We start from the raw sequence: 24496 nt of genomic DNA, 5'->3' as shown, positions 1-24496 counted from the left end.
AATTCATCTTAACTATCACCGTTTCTAGGTAATGCCAATCAACTGAATCAAAAGCTTTCATAAAATCAACTTTAAATAACAACAACTCTTTTTTTTTAATTTATGTGCATCATCAACTATCTCATTGGCTATAAGCATACCATCCAAGATTTGTCTTCCTTGGACAAAAGCAGACTGAGACTTTGAGATAATACTTCTTATTACTTTCCTCAATCTATTAGATAACACTTTTGATAGAACTTTGTACATGCTGCCTACCATGGAAATCGACCTAACATCCGCAAGTCGTTGATGACTTTCAACTTTTGGAATAAGAGCTATGAGAGTGTTATTAATACCCTTGGATAACTTCCCATTTCGGTGGAATTAAGAGAAGAAGCCCATGAAACCATCCTTAAGATTGACCCAAAATTCTTTGATGAAGCCAAAGTTGATACCATCTGGTCCTGGGCTCTTGAAGCTATCACACTCTGACACCGCATGCTTAACCTCATCTAGGATGGAAGGTTTAATTCATTCTTTACTTTGGAAGTAGTTCAAAAAGTTAAAAGTGAGATTATCAATTCCTGGGCGGTTATTTGAACCTGACTGAAAGTGGGAAGAAAAATGATTGAAAACAGTCGCTTGGATGCTTGTTGCCCCTTCAACTTGGCTGCCATTTACGGAGAGTGAGATAATAGCATATTGGAACAAAATGTGTTTAACGATAAACCTTGAGAATTTTGATGATAACAAGGTATTAAAAATTGTCAATTGGACTAGCTAATATTTGTTCAAGTGAACAGGACCATATACAAAAAATTTACATCTTAAATTGGTTTTGAATGAACAAAAGAGAGCTAAGAATTCAACAAAAAGGAAGCTTAAAGCGTCTGAAGAGAAATGATCCTGAAGTCCAAAAGTGCTCATGAAGACAAAGTGCTCTTGAAGTGGTGACGTCATCAGAAGCAACCTCATCAGAAGCTGGAAATCACCAGAAGCTGAAATTCATCAAGATGGAAGAATTAAAGCTTTAAAAGTTGTTTAATGGATTCGAAAGCATTACAGAAGGCTTGGAATGTGAAGCAACGGTCATTTTGAAAGGATTTGAAGGCATTGGATGCTTATCTTCAAAAAGCATTGACAAAGTACAAGTGTACGAAGTGTACAACCACTATCTCCACTACTCTGCAGTGTCCCTGCTACGAGACAAGAAAACAACTCTGGAATACAGTTTTGCCTGCAACGATGTTCCTTCACAATGGGAATGGATTTCAAATTGATCCTTCATAGGACAACAACCATATCAGGCAAAAGATCGTTGGTAATTGATCAAAGCTTCAAACGACTCTTTTTGATGTGCTGGAAATTTCACAACGTCTCTTTCACACCTCTATATAAAGGAGTGAAGACTTAGAGATTGGTAGAGACTCAACACCAATTTACTAGTGCCAAAACTCTGCTAAAATTGTTCTGCATTCAAAGTTCACTTAGAATTTCTGTTTTCAAGTTCATATCTTAGAAATTCTGGAGTCTTAAGAGTCTATATCTGATTTGTATTGTGAGCACCTCTGATTGTATATCAAGTGTTCAACCTCAAACATTTTTCTTTGTACTCTTGTTTGATTAGAAGTCTCTTGCAGTTGTGCTTGAGCATTAGAAGTCTCTTGATTGTGTTTAGGAGCATAGGAAGTCTCTTGCTTGTGTGCTTGAGCAATTTGAAGTCTCTTGCTAAGTTTAGCAGTGAGCAATTGTAATCAGATATTACATTTTAGTGAAATCTCCTTGGAAGTGCAAGGGGGACTGGACTACTTCCGGTTTGTGGAAGGAACCAGTATAATTGCTTTGTGTCTTTCTTCTCTTCTATCCGCTGCATATTAATCCTGAATCTCACTTCAGAAGCAGTTTTCACTTTGCTTCTGATTAGTGTTTTCAGCTTAGGAGAAAACGAAGAAAAAGCTAACACAATTCAACCCCCCTTCTTGTGTTTTTCTCACCTTCAATTGGTATCTAGAGTCTTGGTCTGTTGTATTAACACTTAACAGTGTAACAGAAAAAGATCTGAGAAAAACATGTCTGGTGATACTTCTGGTTCTAGATCTGGTCCTAATCATACTGTTGTGTCATATGATTATGGTGACAACAAAAAGTCCAACTCTGGAAAAGTTCCTAAATTTAATGGAGATCCTGAAGAATTTTCTTGGTGGTAAACCAACTTCTACAGCTATGTCATGGGTTTAGATGAAGAACTATGGGACATACTTGAAGATGGTGTTGGTGACTTGGTTCTTGATGAAGAAGGAGCTGATGTTGATAGAAAGAAACATACTCCTGCTCAGAAGAAGATTTACAAGAAGCATCATATTATCAGAGGAGCACTTGTCACTGCTATTCCTAAAGCAGAATATATAAAGACGAGTGATAAGTCAACTGCTAAAGCAATGTTTGCTTCTCTGTGTGCTAACTATGAAGGCAGCAAGAAAGTTAGAGAAGCAAAGGCTCTTATGCTGGTTCATCAGTATGAGTTGTTCAAGATGAAGGATGATGAAACTATTGGGGAGATGTACTCAAGGTTTCAAACCCTAGTCTCTGGACTGCAAATAGTGAAGAAGAGTTATGTTGCTTCTAACGATGTTAGCAAGATACTAAGAAGCTTGCCTACTAGATGGAGACCTAAGGTTACTGCTATTGAGGAAGCTAAAGATTTAAACACTTTGAGTGTTGAAGATCTTATCAGCTCTCTCAAAGTTCATGATATTAGTCTTAATGAACATGAACCTTCCAAGAAGAGTAAATCTATTGCTCTACCATCTAAAGGGAAGTCATCAAAAGCTCTGAAGGTTGTTGAATCTGAAGAAGAGTCATCGGATGAAGACTCTAATGAAGATCCTGCAGAGAAGATGGCTATGCTTTCCAACAAGCTTGAGTATCTGGCAAGAAATAACAGGAAGTTTCTGAGTAAGAGAAGTGGTAGCAAGAGTTCCAAGAAAGAAGATCAGAAGAGATGCTTCAACTGTAAGAAGCCTGGACACTTCATTGTTGATTGTCCTGATCTCCAGAAGGAGAAATCAAAGGACAAGTCAAAGAAATCAAGCTTCAACACAAGGAAATTCAGAAAGCAGATTAAGAAGAGTTTAATGGCAACCTGGGAAGATTTGGATAGTGAATATGGGTCTGAAAAGGAAGAAGCTGATGAAGATGTTAAAGTAGCTGTTGGGTTAATGGCTATTGAGACTTCAAAAGCAGATCCTGATTTAGATTCTGAAGATGAAAATGAGGTATATTCTAAAATTCCCAGAGTTGAGTCTCTTAAAGAACTCCTTACACATTTTGAGCTTAGAACCAATGAGTTGAAAGATTTAAAAGAAAAATATGTTGTGTTGATGAAACAACAAGAATAAACTTTATTAGATCTGAAAGCTTCTGAAGAAGGACTCAGGGGCTTTGACTTCATTTGTAAAACTTATGAAGAGAAGCTCAAGTATCTTTGTCAGAAGCTATAAGAAAAGTGTAATGGAAAGACTTTAAGTAAGCATGAGATAGCTCTTGAAGATTTCATTATATCTGGTATTGACAGAAGCAAAGTTGCTTCAATGATTTACATCATTTACAGAAACAATGGTAAAGGGATTGGATTTTCAGGAGGGAAACCTAATGAAATTAGTCTCAAAGCATGTTGTGAATGCATCAAGGAAGGGTTGAAAACCTTCTTTGTACCTGAAGGTGCTAAGTTGCAAACTGCTGTTCAATCAGAACCTGAAGCTTCTAGCTCTAAGGCTAAGATTACTTCAAAGCCAAAGAACTCTAAGCCAAAGGCAATGATAAAATCTGATTCTAAGACTTCAAAGATCAGGATTCTAAAGAGATCAGAACCTGTTCCTCAGAGTCTGTTGAAACATGAATCTGAGGTGCTGAAGTCTAAGGCTCAGAAGAAAACGGTTACTGCTTCTTAAGTACCAAAACCAAAGGTTGTTAAACCTAAGGTAATGGTTAACCAGAAGCTACCAAACTTACAGCATAAGGTACAAGAAGTGAAGAGTAAAACTTCTAATACTAACCTGAAAGGACCCATAAAACAATGGGTACCTAAATCTGAAAATGTCAATATTGCAGATATATCTAAGAGCAAAGGAAAAGCAAAAATCATGGTACCTAGACAGCTGTTGCTCAAGGCATATGATAGGAGAGAAGTCTATGTTCCTCACCCTCACAATGAAAGGAGGAAGTGTGAAGTTTGGAGGCAACCAGTCTGGCAAGATCATTGGTACAGGAACTATTGGTAACTCCTCTATTTCAATCAATAATGTGTGTTTGGTAGAAGGTCTTGAACATAACCTATTGAGCATTAGTCAATTTTGTGACAATGGTTATGATGTGATGTTTGAAAATACCAACTGCACTGTAATCAACAAAGAAAACAAATCCATAGTATTCAAGGGAAAGAGGATGGAGAATGTCTATAAAATTAATTTCTCTGAACTGGTTGACCAGAAGATAATTTGTCTTCTGCCAGTGAATGATAAGAAATGGATGTGGCACAGAAGGTTGGGACATGCTAACTGGAGATTAATCTCTAAGCTTAGTAAGTTACAACTTGTCAAAGGCCTACCAGACATTGACTATCATTTAGATGCACTTTGTGGTGCATGCCAGAAGGGAAAAATTGTGAAATCATCTTTTAAAACAAAAGACATTGTTTCAACCTCCAGACCCTTAGAATTGCTTCATATTGATTTATTTGGACCAGTTAGCACTGCATCCTTATATGGAAGTAAATGTGGATTGGTTATTGTTGATGATTACAGCTGATGGACTTGGGTAAAATTCCTGAAAAGTAAGGACAATGCTTATGATGTATTCAGCAACTTTTGTACTCAAATACAGTCTGAAAAAGAAATGAAAATTTTGAAAATCAGAAGTGATCATGGTGGAGAATTTGAAAATGAGGCATTTGAAAATTTTTGCTAAAAACTTGGAATTATCCATGAATTCTCTTCTCCTAGAACTTCACAACAAAATGGGGTTGTAGAAAGAAAGAATAGAACTTTACAAGAAATGGCTATAACCATGATTCATGAAAACAATTTGGCGAAACATTTCTGGGCAGAAGCAGTGAATACAGCAGGTTATGTCCAAAATAGAATCTATATCAGACCTATCTTGGAGAAAACAGCATATGAACTCTTTAAGGGAACAAGACCAAATATATCTTACTTTCATCAATTTGGATGTACATGTTACATTCTAAATAATAAGCTCTACCTAAAGAAATTTAATGCCAAGGCCCAAAGAGGAATCTTCTTAGGTTACACTGAAAGGTCAAAGGCATACAAAGTGTATAATTCAGAAACACTTTGTGTTGAAGAATCAATGCACGTTAAATTTGATGACAAAGATCCTGGAAGTAAAACTCCAGAGCAAAATGAAAGTTTTACAAAGATACAAGTTCATGAAGATACTCCAGAACCTGATCAGATAGCTGAATCTGAAGACAGTCCAGAAGCTGAACCCACCTCAGAAGCACAAGATGAAGTTGCTTCTGATGAAGCTCAAGATGGCTCTCAGCAAGCTATTTAACCCAAGAGTAAATTCAAGCACAAGTCTTCATATCCTGTTGATCTAATCATTGAAAACAAAGATAGCCCTAGAAGAACAAGATCATATTTTAGACAAGAAGAGTCTATGATAGGACTGTTATCAGTGATTGAACCTGCTACAGTTGATGAAGCACTTTCAGATGATGGTTGGATACTAGCTATGCAGGAAGAGCTTAATCAATTTCAAAGAAATGATGTGTGGGATCTGGTACCCAAACCTCATCATAAGAACATTATTGGAACAAAATGGGTATTTAGAAATAAGTTGAATGAACAAGGTGAAGTAACCAGAAACAAAGCAAGACTTGTTGCACAAGGTTACAGTCAACAAGAAGGCATTGATTATACTGAAACATTTGCTCTAGTTGCAAGATTGGAAGCAATCAGGTTACTTCTTTCCTGTGCAGTTAATCATGGCATAATATTATATCAAATGGATGTCAAGAGTGCATTTTTAAATGGAGTAATTATAGAAGAAGTGTTTGTCAAGCAACCTCCTGGTTTTGAGGATCTTAAGCATCCTGACCATGTTTACAAACTTAAGAAATCACTATATGGCTTTAAACAAGCTCCCAGAGCTTGGTATGATAAACTAAGTAATTTCCTGATCAAAAATGATTTTAAAAGAGGTCAAGTTGACACAACACTCTTCAGAAGGACTCTTAAGAAAGATATTCTTGTTGTGTAGATATATGTTGATGATATAATATTTGGTTCTACTAATGCATCTCTTTGCAAGGAATTTTCTAAGTTAATGCAGGATGAATTTGAAATGAGCATGATGGGAGAGCTGAAGTTCTTCCTTGGAATTCAAATTAATCAAAGCAAAGATGGAGTATATATTCATCAAACAAAATATACTAAGGAGCTTCTGAAGAAGTTCAAGCTTGAAGATTGTAAAGTGATGAACACTCCAATGCATCCAACCTGCACTTTAAGCAAAGAAGATACTGGAACAAAAGTAGACCAGAAGCTGTACAGAGGTATGATTGGTTCTCTGTTATACCTCACTGCATCTAGACCAGATATTTTATTCAGTGTATGCTTGTGTGCAAGATTCCAATCAGATCCTAGAGAATCTCATATAACTGCTGTTAAGAGAATCTTCAGGTATTTGAAAGGAACAACTAATCTTGGACTCCTCTATAGGAAATCCTTAGATTATCAGTTGGTTGGATTTTGTGATGCTGATTATGCTGGTGATAGGATTGAAAGAAAGTCAACCAGTGGCAATTGTCAATTTCTGGGTGATAATCTGATATCATGGGCTAGCAAAAGACAAGCAACTATTTATATGTCTACAGCAGAAGCAGAATACATTTCAGCTGCAAGTTGTTGTACACAAATATTTTGGATGAAACATCAGTTGGAAGACTATCAGATTAATGCTAACAGTATTCCCATTTATTATGATAATACTGCTGCTATTTATTTGTCTAAAAATCCAATTTTGCATTCAAGAGCCAAGCATATTGAAATCAAACACCATTTTATCAGAGACTATGTTCAAAAAGGAATTTTAGATATACAATTCATTGATACTGAGAATCAATAAGCTGATATATTTACTAGGCCTTTAACTGTTGAAAGATTTGATTTTATAAAGAAAAATTTGAGCATGCACTTTGTGTCTGATTAAAACCTTGCTTGCTCCTGAATAGGAATTTAGGTTCTGAAGTCTGTTCAGAAGTTGTGATCCATCAGAAGCTCTTTAATGAGGTTCTGAGGAAAATGTGCTTTTGATGATGACGTCAGCATCTGAAGTCCAGAAGCTGGATTTTATGCTTCTGAATAGCAGAGTTAGTGGAAACGCTGGAAGTTACTTTTTAGTGACACCTGGCCCACTAACTTGGCAGTTACTCTGAGAACTCCTGACGTGGTTTATGTGTACGGTTGTATAACGTAAGAGGGCAATGATGATTATAGCTTTAAATGTACTATCACGCGCCCCCTTTGTCATTAATGCTATGGTTGTTTGTCATTTCTGAATTGCAAACGTTTTACTCAAAACATTTAGACAATTCACACACTACTCACTTCACAACAAACACTTTCTCTTCTCAAACCGTTCTTTGCGAAGTAAGCTCTCTGCAACTCAAAACCTTAGAACCCTAAATCTTCAATCATCATGGCATCATCAAGTTCGCAACAAAATATTCTAGAATCAACCTCTAGCATGCAACAACAGAATGCTCCAGAATCATCCTCACAAGAAGCACCTGCTTACGAAATTGCTGGAAGAACTATGAAGTTAGAAGGATGAGAGTTAACCATTCCAACTGAAAATCCAGTAGATTTCATCTCTCTAGCACATCATGGGTGCGACATCAGAAGTTACTATGAAGCACAGGGCTTAATGGATTACTTTACTATGTTGAATGGACCAACATATAAAGCTCTAGTAAGACACTTCTGGGTTAGAGCCTCCGTCTACAACAAAGCTGTTGCTGAAGTTGAAGAAAGGCAGAAGATTCTACTTGACCCTACTCTGAAAGGGAAGACAAGAGAAGAGATGGGCTTGGAACCATACAGATGTCTGGAAATCAGGTCCAATGTCTTGGGGATCCTAGTATTTATCTCTGAAAATGTTGTTGCTACAGTACTCAGAAGAGATACTTCTGGTAAGTATGAAGGTTCAGATATACCCAACGCACAGACAAGTCCATGGAAGCCAATTGTCAACGAGACAATCTATGGAAGGAAGAAGGGTGGCAAGTATAGTGACTTAAGCATTGAGAAGAAAATGCTTCTGAAAATCCAAAATGAGAACCTACTTCCAAAAGGTGGAGGTAGTGATCAATCCTCTCTGGCTCATAAAGTGTTTATGCATCACTTTATCAACAAAACCAGAGTAAATGTACCCAAGTACATCTTCAGGCACATGATCAAAGAGCGGAAAGAAATTCAAGACAATAATAGATCATGGGTGCCTTATGGGATAGTTATTTCAGAAATTCTTCATCAAGGAAGGATTGTGAAGGCTATCAGTGAAGTTCAGATCTACAATGACACTCATCTGGGTACTGTCACAGGCAAAGTCATCAGTGGCAAAACCCTTAAGAACATGTCATTGATTCCTAAAGATGGGTTCATAGAGCTCCCTACAGATTTGAGGGAATCAGATGCTATCTCAAATCTGATGGAAGGCTTCCCACCTATCTGCAAGCAAGAGCCTCTGGATGTTCAGATGTACTACATTCAAGAGCGCTTTGCTCTAACTGGCAAGAAGATTAGATTGGAAGATGTTCCTGAAACCATGTATGGTGGAGCATTGCCAGTTGCAAAGGGCAGAAAATCCAAGAGGAAGGCTATCACCAAAGAAGAGTATCTTGGTGATGAAGAGCCAAAGCAGAAGAAGGCAAAGGGAAGTAAGAAGGAGAAGAATGTTGGTGGTTCTGGCGTGTCATCAATTTAGGAGGAAGTTCAGGAGCTGGATGCTGATGTGGTGCTGAACAAGAAAACAAAGAGTGGAAAGGCTGCTGCTTCTTCTCAAGCTGCTTCTGAGCAACCTCAAGTGTAACACCCCGTTTTCCCAACATAAAAATTTCATAATAAATCAGAGTATTTAAATCATAAACGGAATGTCACATACTTCTTGAAAGTCCTAAAATGGATAATTAACATTTATCCTTCAAAATTCAACATCATAAAATCTGAAACTTCGCAGCGGAAAATAGTTCAACATAATAAAAGTCATTGGCACGCAGGCCTCATCAGAAACATCTCATAAGTCTTGGTTCAATATTTATTCCTAAAAAGTTCATAAATGACACGTAAGGAATAGAAGTAAAAGCAAGCTCCATCCCGTTACGTATCAGAGCACCTAGACACAATGTGAGGAGTCCACTCACAACCGCCACTAGTCTTTATTACCTGCAAATTACCCATACGAAGGGCAACATTTTCAAGTAGAAGGGGTGAGATTTCACAGTCAACAAATTAAGCATATAATTCATCCAAATGCATTTAACAACATAAAACATCATTATCATATCAAATATTTATCACTTAGCATCATATCGAATCATAATCAATATCATCTTTAATTCATAATCAAGTATCATCTTAAAATCATCAGACATCTTATTCGACTCAACACTTGACTCGACAATGCGACTCAACTTGACAATGCAACTCTTAACATCTTAAACTTTCGTGAAACTTCTTGATATGAAAATGCATGTGGTGCCATTCAGGGCATCAAGCCCCCAACATATATGAGCGTAAATAGGCTCTTCAACAAAGTGAGCAAAAGCTGCCGGGCCTCAAGCCCCCAACGTAGTTTGAGCATTAAGCTGCCGGGCCTCAAGCCCCCATCTTTAATGAGTATGCAATGGACTCAATCTTCCTACAACTTAGACAACATCATGAACATCTCTTATAACTCCATTAACATGGACCACTTCTTAGATATTTACAACTTGAACCGACTCATACAACTTTGTAACATTAAATGGTCAACAGCAGCAAACAACGACAAATGCAGCATATAACAGTGCTTGAATAACATATCATCATTAAAGGAATGAATCATATCAACTTAACATCATAAAACATCATAATATCATTAACTTACAATACTCACATAATGTATTCCAACATATCAACAACAATAACCACATATACATTAATTAATTACATTCATATCAAAGTCCAAAACATTCTTCAAAAGCAAATCAAGTTTGATCAATGAGACATAAGCTAAATACTCATAAAACACCTCAACAAAATCCTTAATACCTAAGTTGAATTTGGGAAACCAACCATAAGTTTTTGGACTAACTTAGGATTAATTATGCTAAGTTTTCTTAAAGTTTTCTGAAGACCCACTTGGACTATTTTCTTCATAACTCAAAATGTACACATAATTTTCTAGTCACTCCAAATCCATTAGAAATCAAACTCAATTATCTACAACTTTCATGTTTACACCAAAAGCTAATTCAACACAGAAATGGGTGAAAAAGACACAAGAACATAAAAATCGAAGTTCTGACAGCACGCAACGAAAGCACAACAAGCAGTCACCCATGAGGGGCTGCCTTGCTGCGCTCAAGCGTTTAAAGCTGCACCCAGGCGTGGGAAGGCAGTAGCCAGTGACCTGCGCAGCAGCTCTGTGCAGTCCTGATTTTTCCCGGTTTTACCGTTTCGTCCATATAAACCTAACTGTTACCCTGATTCCAATTCCGTTTTCGCCTACGCGTTCTATTCGACAAATCCTATTATATTTGACTAAATAATATTTTCAAATCTCCAAAACAGCTTATCCTAGATCACTTATTTCTCAAAAACACTTAAAATCACTTTTTCTCAGAATCTCAATTTTCATCAAATCTCATGGTTCTATCATCCAAACAGCATCTAATTATCACCCTATGAAATATCTAAGGTCTGTACACAAGTTCCACATCAATCCAACAAGTTTTATGGTTCAATCATCAAAATCGGTCATAAACCCTAATCCTTAATTCTCACAAAACTCATCCTAATTCATGCTAAATTCATTTTTCAGAATCATACACTTAATAATGTTGAAAGTTAGTCTCACCCTTACCTTAGATTGTTTTTCTAAAATCAAAAGCAGCGTTCTTCGTTCCTAGGGTTCTCTCTCTGAGTTCTCCTCTTTCTCCTCTTTCTCCAAAAAGCGGTTTAACGTAAAAACTCTTTCTAACCTAAGCTTCCTTATTTGTAATACTAATCACTCTTCCTAAATCTATTTAGGCCCAATAACTTATTCTTCTTTCTATTCTAACCTCCAATTCTACTTATTCTAATAATTCTCATATTCTAATAAATAATAGAATAAAGCCACTTAATAAAATACCAACACCTCACATATTTAAAATAAATCACATAAATAGACTCGAACTTAATAAAAATAATTAAATATCAAAGTGGTCGTTACAACTCTCCCCAACTTAAAAGAATTTCGTCCTCGAAATTCAGGGCATAAGAGAAAATGAATTTAATTTGGCTTCAGCATCTTAAACCAAATATGTCAAAATAGAACTTCAAACCATACACAAAACCACATCAAAGTTAGTCAGTTAAACATGATCACATAATAAAACATAACTACTAACTAGAAAACATGACGGCACGACACGACTCATCTACTTGGCCGGACGGACCGACCTGCTCTGATACCAATTGTAACACCCCGTTTTCCCAACATAAAAATTTCATAATAAATCAGAGTATTTAAATCATAAACGGAATGTCACATACTTCTTGAAAGTCCTAAAATGGATAATTAACATTTATCCTTCAAAATTCAACATCATAAAATCTGAAACTTCGCAGCGGAAAATAGTTCAACATAATAAAAGTCATTGGCACGCAGGCCTCATCAGAAACATCTCATAAGTCTTGGTTCAATATTTATTCCTAAAAAGTTCATAAATGACACGTAAGGAATAGAAGTAAAAGCAAGCTCCATCCCGTTACGTATCAGAACACCTAGACACAATGTGAGGAGTCCACTCACAACCGTTACTAGTCTTTATTACCTGTAAATTACCCATACGAAGGGCAACATTTTCAAGTAGAAGGGGTGAGATTTCACAGTCAACAAATTAAGCATATAATTCATCCAAATGCATTTAACAACATAAAACATCATTATCATATCAAATATTTATCACTTAGCATCATATCAAATCATAATCAATATCATCTTTAATTCATAATCAAGTATCATCTTAAAATCATCAGACATCTTATTCGACTCAACACTTGACTCGACAATGCGACTCAACTTGACAATGCAACTCTTAACATCTTAAACCTTCGTGAAACTTCTTGATATGCAAATGCATGTGGTACCATTCAGGGCATCAAGCCCTCAACATATATGAGCGTAAATAGGCTCTTCAACAAAGTGAGCAAAAGCTGCCGGGCCTCAAGCCCCCAACGTAGTTTGAGCATTAAGCTGTCGGGCCTCAAGCCCCCATCTTTAATGAGTACGCAATGGACTCAATCTTCCTACAACTTAGACAACATCATGAACATCTCTTATAACTCCATTAACATGGACCACTTCTTAGATATTTACAACTTGAACCGACTCATACAACTTTGTAACATTAAATGGTCAACAGCTGCAAACAACGACAAATGCAGCATATAACAGTGCTTGAATAACATATCATCATTAAAGGAATGAATCATATCAACTTAACATCATAAAACATCATAATATCATGTATCTTACAATACTCACATAATGTATTCCAACATATCAACAACAATAACCACATATACATTAATCAATTACATTCATATCAAAGTCCAAAACATTCTTCAAAAGCAAATCAAGTTTGATCAATGAGACATAAGCTAAATACTCATAAAACACCTCAACTAAATCCCTAATACCTAAGTTGAAGTTGGAAAACCAACCATAAGTTTTTGGACTAACTTAGGATTAATTATGCTAAGTTTTCTTAAAGTTTTCTGAAGACCCACTTGGACTATTTTCTTCATAACTCAAAATGTACACATAATTTTCTAGTCACTCCAAATCCATTAGAAATCAAACTCAATTATCTACAACTTTCATGTTTACACCAAAAGCTAATTCAACACGGAAATGGGTGAAAAAGACACAAGAACATAAAAATCGAAGTTCTGACAGCACGCAATGAAAGCACAACAAGCAGTCACCCATGAGGGGCTGTCTTGCTGCGCTCAAGCGTGGAAAGCTGCACCCAGGCGTGGGAAGGCAGTAGCCAGTGACCTGCGCAGCAGCTCTGTGCAGTCCTGATTTTTCCCGGTTTTACCGTTTCGTCCATATAAACCTAACCGTTACCCCGATTCCAATTCCGTTTTCGCCTACGCGTTCTATTCGACAAATCCTATTATATTTTACTAAAAAAAAACATATTTTCAAATCTCCAAAACAGCTTATCCTAGATCACTTATTTCTCAAAAACACTTAAAATCACTTTTTCTCAGAATCTCAATTTTCATCAAATCTCATGGTTCTATCATCCAAACAGCATCTAATTATCACCCTATGAAATATCTAAGGTCTGTACACAAGTTCCACATCAATCCAACAAGTTTTATGGTTCAATCATCAAAATCGGTCATAAACCCTAATCCTTAATTCTCACAAAACTCATCCTAATTCATGCTAAATTCATTTTTCAGAATCATACACTTAATAATGTTGAAAGTTAGTCTCACCCTTACCTTAGATTGTTTTTCTAAAATCAAAAGCAGCGTTCTTCGTTCCTAGGATTCTCTCTCTCTGAGTTTTCCTCTTTCTCCTCTTTCTCCAAAAAGCGGTTTAACGTAAAAACTCTTTCTAACCTAAGCTTCCTTATTTGTAATACTAATCACTCTTCCTAAATCTATTTAGGCCCAATAACTTATTCTTGTTTCTATTCTAACCTCTAATTCTACTTATTCTAATAATTTTCATATTCAAATAAATAATAGAATAAAGCCACTTAATAAAATACCAACACCTCACATATTTAAAATAAATCACATAAATAGACTCTAACTTAATAAAAATAATTAAATATCAAAGTGGTCGTTACAACTCTCCCCAACTTAAAAGAATTTCGTCCTCGAAATTCAGGGCATAAGAGAAAATGAATTTAATTTGGCTTCAGCATCTTAAACCAAATATGTCAAAATAGAACTTCAAACCATACACAAAACCACATCAAAGTTAGTCAGTTAAACATGATCACATAATAAAACATAACTACTAACTAGAAAACATGACGGCACGACACAACGACTCATCTACTTGGCCGGACGGACCGACCTGCTCTGATACCAATTGTAACACCCCGTTTTCCCAACATAAAAATTTCATAATAAATCAGAGTATTTAAATCATAAACGGAATGTCACATACTTCTTGAAAGTCCTAAAATGGATAATTAACATTTATCCTTCAAAATTCAACATCATAAAATCTGAAACCTCGCAGCGGAAAATAGTTCAACATAATAAAAGTCATTGGCACGCAGGCCTCATCAGAAACATCTCATAAGTCTTGGTTCAATATTTATTCCTAAAAAGTTCATAAATGACACGTAAGGAATAGAAGTAAAAGCAAGCCCCATCCCGTTACGTATCAGAGCACCTAGACACAATGTGAAGAGTCCACTCACAACCGGCACTAGTCTTTATTACCTGCAAATTACCCATACGAAGGGCAACATTTTCAAGTAGAATGGGTGAGATTTCACAGTCAACAAATTAAGCATATAATTCATCAAAATACATTTAACAACATAAAACATCATTATCATATCAAACATTTATCACTTAGCATCATATCAAATCATAATCAATATCATCTTTAATTCATAATCAAGTATCATCTTAAAATCATCAGACATCTTATTCGACTCAACACTTGACTCGACAATGCGACTCAACTTGACAATGCAACTCTTAACATCTTAAACCTTCGTGAAACTTCTTGATATGCAAATGCATGTGGTACCATTCAGGGCATCAAGCCCCCAACATATATGAGTGTAAATAGGCTCTTCAACAAAGTGAGCAAAAGCTGCCGGGCCTCAAGCCCCCAACGTAGTTTGAGCATTAAGCTGCCGGGCCTCAAGCCCCCATCTTTAATGAGTACGCAATGGACTCAATCTTCCTACAACTTAGACAACATCATGAACATCTCTTATAACTCCATTAACATGGACCACTTCTTAGATATTTACAACTTGAACCGACTCATACAACTTTGTAACATTAAATGGTCAACAGCTGCAAACAACGACAAATGCAGCATATAACAGTGCTTGAATAACATATCATCATTAAAGGAATGAATCATATCAACTTAACATCATAAAACATCATAATATCATGTATCTTACAATACTCACATAATGTATTCCAACATATCAACAACAATAACCACATATACATTAATCAATTACATTCATATCAAAGTCCAAAACATTCTTCAAAAGCAAATCAAGTTTGATCAATGAGACATAAGCTAAATACTCATAAAACACCTCAACTAAATCCCTAATACCTAAGTTGAAGTTGGAAAACCAACCATAAGTTTTTGGACTAACTTAGGATTAATTATGCTAAGTTTTCTTAAAGTTTTCTGAAGACCCACTTGGACTATTTTCTTCATAACTCAAAATGTACACATAATTTTCTAGTCACTCCAAATCCATTAGAAATCAAACTCAATTATCTACAACTTTCATGTTTACATCAAAAGCTAATTCAACACGGAAATGGGTGAAAAAGACACAAGAACATAAAAATCGAAGTTCTGACAGCACGCAATGAAAGCACAACAAGCAGTCACCCATGAGGGGCTGTCTTGCTGCGCTCAAGCGTGGAAAGCTGCACCCAGGCGTGGGAAGGCAGTAGCCAGTGACCTGCGCAGCAGCTCTGTGCAGTCCTGATTTTTCCCGGTTTTACCGTTTCGTCCATATAAACCTAACCGTTACCCCGATTCCAATTCCGTTTTCGCCTACGCGTTCTATTCGACAAATCCTATTATATTTTACTAAAAAAAAACATATTTTCAAATCTCCAAAACAGCTTATCCTAGATCACTTATTTCTCAAAAACACTTAAAATCACTTTTTCTCAGAATCTCAATTTTCATCAAATCTCATGGTTCTATCATCCAAACAGCATCTAATTATCACCCTATGAAATATCTAAGGTCTGTACACAAGTTCCACATCAATCCAACAAGTTTTATGGTTCAATCATCAAAATCGGTCATAAACCCTAATCCTTAATTCTCACAAAACTCATCCTAATTCATGCTAAATTCATTTTTCAGAATCATACACTTAATAATGTTGAAAGTTAGTCTCACCCTTACCTTAGATTGTTTTTCTAAAATCAAAAGCAGCGTTCTTCGTTCCTAGGATTCTCTCTCTCTGAGTTTTCCTCTTTCTCCTCTTTCTCCAAAAAGCGGTTTAACGTAAAAACTCTTTCTAACCTAAGCTTCCTTATTTGTAATACTAATCACTCTTCCTAAATCTATTTAGGCCCAATAACTTATTCTTGTTTCTATTCTAACCTCTAATTCTACTTATTCTAATAATTTTCATATTCAAATAAATAATAGAATAAAGCCACTTAATAAAATACCAACACCTCACATATTTAAAATAAATCACATAAATAGACTCTAACTTAATAAAAATAATTAAATATCAAAGTGGTCGTTACAACTCTCCCCAACTTAAAAGAATTTCGTCCTCGAAATTCAGGGCATAAGAGAAAATGAATTTAATTTGGCTTCAGCATCTTAAACCAAATATGTCAAAATAGAACTTCAAACCATACACAAAACCACATCAAAGTTAGTCAGTTAAACATGATCACATAATAAAACATAACTACTAACTAGAAAACATGACGGCACGACACAACGACTCATCTACTTGGTCGGACGGACCGACCTGCTCTGATACCAATTGTAACACCCCGTTTTCCCAACATAAAAATTTCATAATAAATCAGAGTATTTAAATCATAAACGGAATGTCACATACTTCTTGAAAGTCCTAAAATGGATAATTAACATTTATCCTTCAAAATTCAACATCATAAAATCTGAAACTTCGCAGCGGAAAATAGTTCAACATAATAAAAGTCATTGGCACGCAGGCCTCATCAGAAACATCTCATAAGTCTTGGTTCAATATTTATTCCTAAAAAGTTCATAAATGACACGTAAGGAATAGAAGTAAAAGCAAGCCCCATCCCGTTACGTATCAGAGCACCTAGACACAATGTGAGGAGTCCACTCACAACCGGCACTAGTCTTTATTACCTGCAAATTACCCATACGAAGGGCAACATTTTCAAGTAGAATGGGTGAGATTTCACAGTCAACAAATTAAGCATATAATTCATCAAAATACATTTAACAACATAAAACATCATTATCATATCAAACATTTATCACTTAGCATCATATCAAATCATAATCAATATCATCTTTAATTCATAATCAAGTATCATCTTAAAATCATCAGACATCTTATTCGACTCAACACTTGACTCGACAATGCGACTCAACTTGACAATGCAACTCTTAACATCTTAAACCTTCGTGAAACTTCTTGATATGCAAATGCATGTGGTACCATTCAGGGCATCAAGCCCCCAACATATATGAGTGTAAATAGGCTCTTCAACAAAGTGAGCAAAAGCTGCCGGGCCTCAAGCCCCCAACGTAGTTTGAGCATTAAGCTGTCGGGCCTCAAGCCCCCATCTTTAATGAGTATGCAATGGACTCAATCTTCCTACAACTTAGACAACATCATGAACATCTCTTATAACTCCATTAACATGGACCACTTCTTAGATATTAACAACTTGAACCGACTCATACAACTTTGTAACATTAAATGTTCAACAACAGCAAACAACGACAAATGCAGAATATAACAGTGCTTGAATAACATATCATCATTAAAGGAATGAATTATATCAACTTAACATCATAAAACATCATAATATCATGTATCTTACAACACTCACATAATGTATTCCAACATATCAACAACAATAACCACATATACATTAATCAATTACATTCATATCAAAGTCCAAAATATTCTTCAAAAGCAAATCAAGTTTGATCAATGAGACATAAGCTAAATACTCATAAAACACCTCAACTAAATCCCTAATACCTAAGTTGAAGTTGGGAAACTAACCATAAGTTTTTGGACTAACTTAGGATTAATTATGCTAAGTTTTCTTAAAGTTTTCTGAAGACCCACTTGGACTATTTTCTTCATAACTCAAAATCTACACATAATTTTCTAGTCACTCTAAATCCATTAGAAAGCTAACTCAATTATCTACAACTTTCATGTTTACACCAAAAGCTAATTCAACACGGAAATGGGTGAAAAAGACACAAGAACATAAAAATCGAAGTTTTGACCGCAGACAACGAAAGCACAACAAGCAGTCACCCATGAGGGGCTGCCTTGCTGCGCTCAAGCGTGGAAAGCTGCGCCCAGGCATGGGAAGGCAGTAGCCATTGACCTGCACAACAGCTCTGTGCAGTCCTGGTTTTTCCCAGTTTTACCGTTTCGTCCATAAAACCTAACCGTTACCCCGATTCCAATTCCGTTTTCGCCTACGCGTTCTATTCGACAAATCCTATTATATTTTACTGGAGAAAAAAAATCATATTTTCAAATCTCTAAAACAGCTTATCCTAGAATCACTTATTTCTCAAAAACACTTAAAATAACTTTTTCTTAGAATCTCAATTTTCATCAAATCTCATGGTTCTATCATCCAAACAGCATCTAATTATCACCCTATGAAATATCTAAGGTCTATACACAAGTTCCACATCAATCCAACAAGTTTTTATGGTTCAATCATCAAAATCGGTCATAAACCCTAATCCTTAATTCTCACAAAACTCATCCTAATTCATGCTAAATCCATTTTTCAGCATCATACACTTAATAATGTTGAAAGTTAGTCTCACCCTTACCTTAGATTGTTTTTCTGAAATCAAAAGCAGCGTTCTTCGTTCCTAGGGTTCTCTCTCTCTCTCTCTCTCTGAGTTCTCCTCTTTCTCCTCTTTCTCCACAAAGCGGTTTAACGAAAAAACTCTTTCTAACCTAAGCTTCCTTATTTATAATACTAATCACTCTTCCTAAATCTATTTAGGCCCAATAACTTATTCTTCTTTATATTCTAACCTCCAATTCTACCTATTCTAATAATTCTCATATTCTAATAAATAATAGAATAAAGCCACTTAATAAAACACCAACACCTCACATATTTAAAATAAATCACATAAATAGACTCTAACTTAATGAAAATAATTAAATATCAAAGTGGGTGTTACATCAAGTACCTAAAAGGAAGAGAAAGCCAGTGCTAAGGAAAATCAAGGAGTCAGCCTATGTACAGGAAGAAGAAGAGCAGATTGAGACCACTGATTTGGTTACAAGAGAGCTGAAGAAGAAGAAGATGGAAGATGCTGCTACTCTTGAGAAAATAAGGGAACTTGTAAGAGGAATTGAAGTTCCTGCTTCAAGTATTGTCAGGGAGGAAGCTGGAGAGGTAGCTCAAGAAGTATTCAAGGCTACTAAAGCAGTGCCAGAGTTAGCTTCTTCAGAAGCTATGTAAATGTTGATGAAAGTAAGTGCTGATGGGTCAGAAGGTGTTCAGGAAGACCAAGCTGCTGGGTCAGAAGCTGCTGCTCCAGAAGCTGTCATAGGTATTCCTAGTTCTCCACACTCTCACACTGTTGTAGAGATAGGATCAGACTCTACCCAATCCACATCATCCCAATCCACCTCATCTTTAAACTCTTCTGAGTTAGATGATTTACCTATAGGCTTAGTCTTTCAAACTAATAAAAAGGGCCAATCATCAACAACCAGAACCTACAAAAAGCCCTCTCAAACAATTCCTTTTGAGCCTATGGTCCCTAGTATCAATGAAAGGATAGGCGAAATGTCTGATATGAGAAACATAGTTTGTGAAAGACTACCCCTAAACCATCCTCTTCAACCACAAATCATTCAACCTCTCAACATGGTTGTACCTGATGAAGTACATGTTGAATCCTCATCATCTCAACCACCCTCAACCAACCAAACACAAGACACAACCGTCCTAGACAATCTGGTTAGTCACTACTCTGGTGAACTACCAGAGGTTAAACTTCACTCAGAGAAAGCCTCTGAAGTTGCTTCTGTAGTAGTTGCTTATGAAGAAGTCACTTCAGAAAGCCCCCAACAACAAACACCCAACACACAGATAGCCCCACAAATAAGCTCTAACAATATCACTATCCCTGAACACGTCTCTACATTTGAGAATGTTTCAGTACCTAAACAAGCTGTTCATGAGCAAATCCAATCGTCCACCATACCTTTACCTGAAACTGTTTTCATACCAATCTGTTTTCGACGACTTCATAACGACTTGACGACTTAACAACTCTTATCATCTTAACGTCTTAACATCTTAGCATCTTGACAACATATGGATCACATAAATAATTCATGTCATATCATAATATAACAATATCAAATGATAATAAACAACATCTTAAAGCATCATATTCATCAATCATAAACAACTTCATATAACATCGTATTTAAACATCGACAATAATTCACTATGTATCTTTGTAAAAACATAATAAATTATACACAACATATTTTCATGTCAAACCAAAGCTACTGGAAAGATATCACAAATATCAACAACTTTCATGTTTACAACAAAGATCAATTCAAAACAGAAACATATGAACAAAACGCAAAAACATGACACAGAGAATGCTGCACCGTACAATTTTGCTATGACCTCCCTGTAGTATTTTCATCATAACTCACAGACCAAACATCATTTTCACGTCAGACCAAAGCCACTAGAAAGCTAACAAAATTATCTAAAACTTTCATGTTTACGCCCAAGACCAATTCTGTACCGATCAGTACCAGTTTTTATTTTAAATTCGGAAAAGTTGTGCTGAAAGTCCATAAAAATTTACTGTGACCTACGTGCAGTAATTTGATCATAACTCAAGTTCTATAAACCCTATTGACGTGAGACCAACGGCATTAGAAAGCTAACATCCATACCTACAACTTTCATGTTTACATCTAAACCCAGTTCGGAACTTAAACTTGTCAAACTGAGACAATAAAAACGCATTTTGCACATTGACAGCAAAATCGCAGTTCAGCTGCGATTTCGCTTTGGGAAAATCTTTTCCACTTCGTATTCGATCCAATACTCTCCAAACTTGACCCTAATTATTACCCTATGATTACCCTATCATTAGAACATTAATTATTCATCAACTTACTGTATGCAAATTCAAAGGGTTCTCAAATCTATTAACAATCTATTACAATTATTAAACCCTAATTCTTAAACTCACCAACATCTCATCCAATTCCATGGTTCTAACCTCAAAACTACATCCAATAATCATCCTATGGGTTATCTAAGGACTGTATATAATTTCTACATCAATTCAACAAGTTTTCATCATCTAATCGTCAAACCTCTCTCAAAACCCTAATTCTCAAATTCTCACAAACTTTCCCCAAGTTGTTAGATGCAATCTAACGATTTAACAACTTAATATTAATGCAAGATAGTCTCACCCTCACCTTAGATTAATTCCTGAATCAGCAGCAGCGTTCTTCTTTCCTAAGGTCTTCTCCTCTTCTCTTGACTTCTCTCTTGTTCTCCTCTTTTCCAAAAAACGGTTTAACGTAAAAACTCTTTCTAAAAACCAACTTCTCTATTTATAACACCTTCTTATTTCTCTTACACCTCAAAACTACTCTTTTTTCTCATAATCTTATTTATTTCTAAATTAAATATATCTCTCACAAATAACAAATATATTTCTACACCAAATAACAAATATATCTCTAACAAATAAATATATTATGCTAGTAAATACCAACATATAACATAACAAAATATCATTCATCAAAATAAATCGACTAAATCATAAAAAGACATCTAATCTCAAAACTACCTCCAAATCTACTTACTCTAATAATTCTCATATTCTTATAAATAATAGAATAATGTCACTTAATAAAATACTAACACCTCACATATTTAAATAAATCACATAAATAGACTCTAACTTAATAAAAATAATTAAATAAAAAGGAGGGCGTTACAATCAAAGTGATCCTCAATCTTCTACCATGGTTATAGAAACTACTCCTGATCAACCCTCAATTAGCAACACTCAAACACCAAACTCCATAAATGGCCAATCATCATCATCCTTAGCCATTGTACCTATAGCCTCATCCAAACCTACCAAGATACCCTCACCTCCAACCATATTCCTTGATTCTACTCTACTTCAAAATGTGTGTGAGAATATAGGACAGGAGTTAGTTGATCTCATCCAAGCTAAAGAGGATCTAGTGCATAAGGAAATCTATGGAAAGAGATGGAGCAGACTCAAAGACAGAGTTGATTATGTCTTGACTGCACTTCAAACTACCTGCCTAGAGATTCAAGATCAAGCACAACAGAAGCTTCAAGATTGGCTGAATGGAATCAATGATAGTCTGTAGAAAGTCAAGATTCTCAGAACATGGGTGCAGAATCCTCCAAGCATCAAAGGAAGAGAAGTTACAGACTTCATCCCTTCAGAAGTGCATCCAAGAGATCTGGACTTGACTTTCCTCAGCAAGGTTAACCTTAAGACAGCCTCTCCTGACCTAGCCCTGATTCAAAGGAATACTCTCTTGGAAAAGGAAGTTAAGAAGCTTCAGAAGGATCTGATAGAACAAAAGCTACTCATGCTGGAATACAAGTCTTCTACTGAAGCAAAGCTGATAGAAGCCAAAGAAGCATTAAGAGAAGCTAAAATCAGAGAAGAGAATATGATAAAGAGTAATGGGCCTTCAAGCTTCAGATGCAGAATCAACATGAAGCTATGGAGAAGAAGCATGATGAAACTCAGCAGATGATCAAAGCAATGATGGAAATGATGACCAAACAAGCCAACCCTTAGTTGCACACACTTTAAGCTGGTTTAGTTTTAGTCTCCTTCTTTTTGTTCTGATATTACTTTTTGCTTCTGAACTTCTTACGCTTCTGATCAATTTTACATGCTTCTGCACTTCTTTACCATGCTCTAGTATTTATTACAGTTTATAACTTATCATAATTTATCATGCTCTGATTTATCCATTGTTTGTGCTCTGATTTATTTATAAGTTATACTCTCTATTTAATTGTTTTCTCACTATCTTTTTACTTCTTTCTTTTTGTCTTTAGTTTTTCTTTTTGTTAATGACAAAAAGGGGAGTAGTATGTATAGTATTTATAGGCTCTGAGCCCCATTAATTTAATTTTTTAATCATTTTAAATTAATAGGACCAACTTCTCATGTCTTAGTCTATTTAATGTGAGAATATTCTGAGAGTTATTGCGTTTTCAATGATAAATTTAATTAACTTGAATAGAATTCAGGGGGAGCTTTTAAAACTCACCTTAAGAACTATTAGACTCAGGGGGAGCTTGCAAACCTCATACCCTTAAAGTCAACTTGTTAATTGAATTAACAACAATTGCACATTTTAAATACTATTGTTTGTCATTATCAAAAAGGGGGAGATTGTTGGAACAAAATGTGTTTAACAATAAACCTTGAGAGTTTTGATGATAACAAGGTATTAAAAATTGTCAATTGGACTAGCTAATATTTGTTCAAGTGTACAAGACCATATACAAAAGTTTACATCTTAAATTGGTTCTGAATGAACAAAAGCGAGCTAAGAATTCAACAAAAAGGAAGCTTAAAGCGTCTGAAGAGAAATGCTCCTGAAGTCCAAAAGTGCTCCTAAAGACAAAGTGCTCCTGAAGTGGTGACGTCATCAGAAGCAACCTCATCAGAAGCTGGATATCATCAAAAGCTGAAATTCATCAGGATGGAAGAATTAAAGCTTCAAAAGCTGTTTAATGGATTCGAAAGCATTACAGAAGGCTTGGAATGTGAAACAACAGTCATTTTGAAAGGATTTGAAGGCATTGGATGCTTATTTTCAAAAAGCGTTGACAAAGTACAAGTGTACGAAGTGTACAACCACTATCTCTACTACTCTGCAGTGTCCCTACTACAAGACAAGAAAACAGCTCTGGAATACAGCTTTTCCTGCAACGATGTTCCTTCACAATGGGAATGGATTTCAAATTGATCCTTCATAGGACAACAACCATATCAGGCAAAAGATCATTGGTAATTGATCAAAGCTTCAAACGACTCTTTTTGATGTGCTGGCAATTTCACAACGCCTCTTTCACACCTCTATATAAAGGAGTGAAGACTTAGAGATTGGTAGAGACTCAACACCGATTTACTAGTGCCAAAACTCTGCTAAAATTGTACTGCATTCAAAGTTCAC

At 35.7% G+C, this 24496-nt stretch overlaps 1 protein-coding gene across 1 annotated transcript; it reads left to right on the top strand.

Annotated features, from left to right (window-relative positions):
* The first annotated feature begins 7932 nt into the window (after window positions 1-7932).
* Window positions 7933-8991, top strand: LOC146946499 (uncharacterized). Its single transcript, XM_085748235.1, has one exon. It carries the CDS (start codon window positions 7933-7935, stop codon window positions 8989-8991), a length of 1059 nt encoding a protein of 352 aa, XP_085604361.1.
* The last annotated feature ends 15505 nt before the right edge of the window (window positions 8992-24496 follow it).

The sequence above is a fragment of the Medicago sativa genome, chromosome 2 (genome assembly GCF_051527215.1).
Source record: "Medicago sativa cultivar Bolivia chromosome 2, Bolivia_mono, whole genome shotgun sequence".
NCBI classification, from domain to species: domain Eukaryota; kingdom Viridiplantae; phylum Streptophyta; class Magnoliopsida; order Fabales; family Fabaceae; genus Medicago; species Medicago sativa.
The sequence above is the reverse complement of the archived record's forward strand: the minus strand, read 5'-3'. Positions and strand labels throughout refer to the sequence as shown.